Here is a 6,454-nt window from a genome sequence, read left to right on the forward strand (position 1 = left end):
CTTGATTACATTTGCTTCTGGCCCTCAAGAAAATCTCCTAATTTCTGATCCCTCTGACATCAAATAAGTCCACCCAAACATTTAGTATCTGTTGCTAACTGTTAGCTGCTACAAATTAGCTCCAATTGAATGATCCAAACAAGTGGGCTAGTGCTAATATTGTCTTGGTTTGTCTAGGATTCTCTGCCTCTATACCTACCTAAGACTTGACCTCTCTACCTACCTAAGAAGATACACATCTAAATCAAAAGGAACAATTAACAATAAATACAATTAGTATAAAATACCTCACAAAAAGCACGAAAATCCATGAACAAACATGACAAAAGATTTGAAACTATCTACCTTTCAACATCAACTCGTTTATAATATGATCAACATGGATCGCATTGCACGGAATCCTCAAAATGCCACGCTGGCCATGCCCAAACTGATGTTGCCATCTCCAGCAGTGCCGCCATGCACAGGTCTCTTAGCATACGCACTGGAACCAAGATCTTTTGGCTCTGTTCAACATTTTCGCCATCGACCAGGATCATAGGAACAAACCGTTTTGGGACCTTCTGTGTGTCACCACCAGTGGAGATGGTGATGCACTTGGCACGTTGCTTCCTTGATCCCATGATGGCCATCTACTACTATGTTTTGATGTCAAAGAGTATATTTCTATGTTGCACTGACTATCAGGATGTCTGCCTCCATTTTGATCGTGAAATGTTTAAGAAGATACTAGATATATAATGAATGCACTAGGTCAACATATCGCTGCAACTGACACAAACCAAACTCAGATTTGTTCAGTTCTCCTGAGACATATGTGTCCATCTGCACTAGGCTTTCATCACTACCGGACACCCTCTGCAGGCACTCGGCAAAGCCCGAAATACACTCGGCAAAGGCTTTGCCGAGTGCCGCACTCGGCAAAAAATTAATCGGTAAAGAAGCCTTTGCCGAGTGCCGGAAAAGCACTCGGCAAAGCCCGAAATACACTCGGCAAAGGCTTTGCCGAGTGCCGCACTCGGCAAAAAATTAATCGGTAAAGAAGCCTTTGCCGAGTGCCGGAAAAGCACTCAGCAAATATTTACACTCGGCAAAATGAAGATGCAAAAAAAAAAAACACAAAAATAATAGCAAATTTCTTTTTTGGGGAGGCCGCCACTGGCCAGCGCCCGTTCGTCTCCATCGAAGTCGTTGTATTTTTTGCACAAAATTCGCGGCTAACGCGGCCGGCGGGATTCGAACTCATAACCTCTCCCTCGCGTGTCTACTGCTCTACCACTACACTACACTATCACTTGTGTCTAGATTATGTTATCTATCCTCATATATTATACTAAACCGAGAGTAAATTGCTTGTTTGAGGCCCTAAACAAATTCAAATAAAAAAGTGGTCAACTACAAAGTTTCATAATTTTTTGAGATCTACAATTTTCATTTAGGAAGATTTTCCATCTGAGGTCGTTTGAAAAATTCGAATTTCAAATTTGAGAGATTCAAACTTAGTTTTGCATGATAAGATGATTTCAAATCAAAAAGTTGTCAACTACATAGTTTCATAACTTTTGGAGATCTACAATTTTCATTTAGAAAGTTTTTCCATCTGAGGTCTTTTGAAAAATTCAAATTTTAAAATTTTCAAATTCAAACGTCGTTTTTGCATGACAAGATGATTTCAAATCAAAATGTTGCCAACTACAAAATTTCATAACTTCTCAAGATCTACAAAGTTTATTTTGGTCATTTGTTCATCCGACATAGTGGTAGTAACATTGTTCACAAATCTTATATATCTCTCTTCTACTTTCATGAAACTAATATGAGAGAGATGTAGATTTTATGAACAACGTTATTGTCGCTTTGTCAAATGAAGAAATGACCAAAATAAACTTTGTAGATCTTGAGAAGTTATACAACTTTGTAGTTGAAAAGTTTTTCATTTGAATTCATTTAGGGCCTAAAAATTGCTTTGAAAAAATGATTTGCCGAGGGCAAAAAAAAATGCACACAGCAAAATGCCTCTTTGCCGAGTGCCAGAAAAAAAGGCACTCGGCAAAATACATCTTTGCCGAGTGCCGAAAAAAAACACTCGGCAAAGTCATCTTTGTCGAGTGTTTTTTTTGCCGAGTGTATTTTATTTGGCACTCGGCAAAGACCGTCTTTGCCGAGTGCCCGATAAAATACACTCGGCAAAGCTTCTGGCGCTCGGCAAAGTGCATAAAAAAAAGCAATAACAAGCTAACTCCAAGTAACAAGCTAACTCCTACTGCAAGTACGTAGGAGTATGTGCATTGCTACGTCCCATGAACAATTTTGATCTTCATCCAAGACGGTACCAGCATTGCTTGTGAAGTTAGTTCTAATTATTAGTAAAGCTAAACTAACACCCACGCTGGTAACATCCATTTGAAAATGTATATGGATGGAAAAGGACAGGAACGACAAGTTATAACTGTGACTAATATATTCGTCTTGTGCTTGCTCAGGTGGCATATATATATCTAAATTTATCACACACTGTTAAAGGTTTCTTATTTAACAATCTCTCACTGTCAAGAAAAAGTCAGAAGTTCATACAATATTCTATATCAGATTAGTCTTGTGCTGTACATCATTCATTAACTAGTTGTTTTGATGGAAAAAAAAGGAAACTCGATCATGAGTCAAGACCGTCAAGGTTTAATACCATGAAGTCCTAATCAAGCAGGAAACTGGTCAACATATGTATGCATGTAGTGTGTAATCATCTTTTAACATTAACTAATGCACTGAATTGACAGCTCGAACAAGTACAGGCAGCTTAGCAGACTTAGTGCTAGTTTCACTGATTAAGATTCTGTACTCTCTTTCAAAAGCTTGAAATTATTTAGACCAAAACAATCAGCAAGTCAATATATTTGATATCAACTACCTAACATACTGTTCAAGTCAGTAAGACCACAAGATATATATAATTAAACCACTCCTTTGCTACAACTACCTTGTCCCAGGGCTGTATCCGAAATTTTGTAGACCTGGTTCAAAACCTAACATTAGGCGATACATAAACGTGCCAGTAACAGAAATATTTTTAATTATTCTGGCAACATAATTTAATATATTCGTACACAAAATTAAGAGTTACAATAGAAATTATTCATCCTATACAAGAGCAAATGTTGAAACACAAAACAGTACGTTGTTTAGCCAAATACATCATCCATCTAGTATTTCTTGAGATTAAATGTTCAATCACATAATCATATAATTAACCATCTACAAACATCAATTGCAAGTGTTATCATTTGCAATCCATTGTATTTTTAGGAGTAGACAAAATAAAACCCCTCTATCTCCTTTTCAAAAATAGAAGAAACAGAACAATTACATGCCTTAAACACTAAGAACAAATTTAACTAAAGATTTAACCATTTGCATATCAAGTTTGTCCTCAGCAAGAAAAATAAATCCTGCTGTATCCCAACCTTGATGCAAAGTTTTTAGTTACAGAACCTAAGTCTAGTGTCTTGAGTATCTTATGGTGTAAATATATCAAACAAGCGTTGTAGCACAACAAGAGTCTGGTTACATAAACAAAAAACATTTTCTAGAGGAGAGTGGATAGGGAATTGCTGAAACTTTTTCCAATAAAAAAATTGAGGTAGAGTATTAGATATTATTATAGGAGAAAAAACTAGGAGACCAGCCGCCCCTACAAAACGCAACACCGGGGACGGCTAGTGAGTGAGCCGCCCCTACAAATCGACCCATTTGTAGGGGCGGCTCGCATCACCAGCCGCCCCTACTGTGCCATTTATAGGGGCGGTTAGTCTCGTGGATCCCGAGCACGCCCACTGTAGGGCCGGCTCCATCCCTAGCCGTCTCTACAAAAAAATTGAGCCGTTGCTATAAATCTTTTTTTGTAGTAGTGATAGTAAATTTCCATGGCAAATTGATAGTTATTTGCTGCAATAATCTATTGTGATTGAACAGACAGAGAAAGGAAACATGATTGAGGAGGAAGGGTTAGATCAGTTAATCGGTTAAGACTATCTACTCCAATTTAACTTCGGCTAAGTACAAACTTATTAAGGACGCCCGTCCTAACTTTTGGGGGGTGCTGTTATTCCATTGCCCATCCTGAACATGCCGTTGTGCCTCACCACACCAGCCACAACACAACTTAACACAATCAATAAGCTAGCTATAGCTATCTGAACAGAAACAGATCGCTCTCATAATCTTGATCTCCCAATCGACATAAGCAATCCATGTTCCACAAACTGAAAACTTAGAGAAGATCAGAAAAAACAGAAAAACCAAATAATAAAATGAAAGAGACAACATTATGCAATAAAAATATCAGTGCCATGGACACAGAAACAGTCAATGGCGCAACGAATTAACAGGAAAAAAAAACTGCATCTGGAGGCAAAGGATTTGAGGCATCGATCGATCCTCACTTCTTGGCACATGCCACCACTTACTAGCAAGGATAAAATTCGGTTGCTTGCATTGTTGAACCGATTTAGAAACATACGGCATTTATATATTACTGTTGTTAACAGCTTTCTTTAAGCTACTAGGCTGAGCTCATCCAGTACTCGTCTGGATATCAGTTGCTCCGCGCAGCCGTCAAGCTAGACCTTTTCGTTCATGTCGGAGGTGGATCATCAGCTGCAATAACAAGGCACAATCAGATATATATATAAATGATCGCCTCCAGAGGTCAATTGGAATCAAGTATTGATTCCAAGATTATTGTACTGGAGAATGAAGAGAGTGAAAAATAGATGTTACATTGACGAGTCAGAGGAATAGCATCGTAGCTCCAAACAAAGCAGATCCTCGCAGCATCGCGGACAAGACTGTCAAAGCACTTCATGGTGGCCTTGTAATCATCCTCTTGTTCATCGCAGGTCCAGGCAGCATCACGTACAAGACTGTCAAAGCACTTCCTGGCGGCCTTGTAATCACTGTCCTGTTCATCGCTCCGCCGGTTGCTATCTGCAAAGCCGCTACTGCCTGGCAGCACCATGGCAGCTGCTGGTTTCTCCCAGTCTGGTGTTTTGTGAAGAACATGTAGCATGGTCGTCAGTAGAGGAGAAAACATTCACACTATGCAAACATCAAGAGATGTGCACTCGCCAACTTATGTATATAATTGCCTAGTAAATCGATTAGACAGCTAAACTCAAGCAGAAATGCAAAACATTTTCATGGATTGCCAATCCGAAATCGGAACAAAGAATTCAAGAAACTATAAATTAAAACAATAGGGCAAGTAACGCATAGTAGGCTAGTAGGGAACGTTAAGCATCCAGTTGCAGCTGACGGTGTGATAAGCTTCTCTAATTTCAATCCAGATCGGATCCTTCACAAACATTCGCAGCATGAAAAACACACAGAGATATGCAAGTTGGAGTGAGATCGGAGGAAGAGGAGGGAGATGTAGAGAACGAAGTGGATAGATCGGATCGCAGGGCAAGCATACCGTAGCACACCGGCGGCGTGCTTAGGGCGAGTGCCGGACAGGTGGGAAGCAGCGCGAGGGCGGTCCTGCTGGACGGCGCCGGAGAGAACTTCATCACGAGCATGTGCATTCTGGTCAGTATTAACAAGAGGACGTTCACGACGGAGTACTCGTCGTCGAGCAAGAAGTCACGGAAATGGACGGCGGTGACGCAGACGATGACGGCGATGACGACACAACCGAAATAGTCCACCCAGTCGAGGTCGCGTAACGGCGGCGGCGGCTCCGGCCGCCGTCCCCACCCTGCGTCCTGTACAGCAGGAACCCAGCGGCAGGCCTCCATCCACCGAGCTCGGGCCTCGGGCGCCATCGTCGATCTATCGATCCCGGACGAGGGATTGATGGGCGATGAGGGTGGTCTCGCCGGCGATGGTGGCAGGCCTGGTGGGTAGAGTGGAGGGGAAAGCGAGAGAGCCTAGGCTGTAGTGAGGGACTGCTAGTGATGAGGGTGGTTTATGCGGAGCGGAGAGCTAGCTGTGTGCGGGCGTGGAACGGACGGCGATGTCAGTTGTCAGTCGCTTTCCGGAATTTACTCGGCGGCCGACGTCTGGCCGGCGGTGGTCCCCGTCGGTCAAAACGCGGATCGTCTTGTCTTCACGTAGTCAGGCCCCGGCCGTAAAACATGCGAGAGCGGCGTGTGCCTGGACGCTGGGTGGGCCCCAGCCGAGAGAGGGGTTTACCTTTAACCGCCAATTCTGTTCAGAATAATACTACTGATGGTAGTGCACGCAATAAGCAAATGCGTACTTATTTATTAACAGAAAAAAAACATGGCTCACCGATCACCACCACAATAGTACCAGCAAAAAAAAGAACAATGTTAATTGTAGATTTAAAATTAACTCCTTTCATGATAGAGTATTATATATTGAAAACATTCATCACCGTGGTGTGATGAAGGGTTGGGAACTACCCAAACAAACACGCGATGCGTCGTGCCTTCAG

At 41.8% G+C, this 6,454-nt stretch overlaps 1 protein-coding gene across 1 annotated transcript; it reads right to left on the reverse strand.

Moving 5' to 3' along the window:
- Positions 1–4,630: 4,630 nt before the first annotated feature.
- LOC136503968 (uncharacterized) lies at positions 4,631–5,819 on the reverse strand. The gene is made up of 3 exons (XM_066498872.1): positions 5,471–5,819; positions 4,777–5,037; positions 4,631–4,653 (listed from the first exon to the last, which is right to left on the reverse strand). Exons 1-3 carry the CDS (start codon positions 5,817–5,819, stop codon positions 4,631–4,633), a joined length of 633 nt encoding a protein of 210 aa, XP_066354969.1.
- Positions 5,820–6,454: the final 635 nt, after the last annotated feature.

Source organism: Miscanthus floridulus, chromosome 14, assembly GCF_019320115.1.
Source record: "Miscanthus floridulus cultivar M001 chromosome 14, ASM1932011v1, whole genome shotgun sequence".
In the NCBI taxonomy this organism is placed as follows: Eukaryota; Viridiplantae; Streptophyta; class Magnoliopsida; order Poales; family Poaceae; genus Miscanthus; species Miscanthus floridulus.

Bases quoted from the DNA above. Each gene is read 5' to 3' on its own strand.
- LOC136503968 (XM_066498872.1), bottom strand. From the start codon at position 5,819: ATGGCGCCCGAGGCCCGAGCTCGGTGGATGGAGGCCTGCCGCTGGGTT. The intron at 5,038-5,470 runs GTATGCTTGCCC...ACAAAACACCAG, and splicing joins CACGCCGCCGGTGTGCTACG to ACTGGGAGAAACCAGCAGCT. The intron at 4,654-4,776 runs GTAACATCTATT...TTGTTATTGCAG, and splicing joins TATTCCTCTGACTCGTCAAT to CTGATGATCCACCTCCGACA.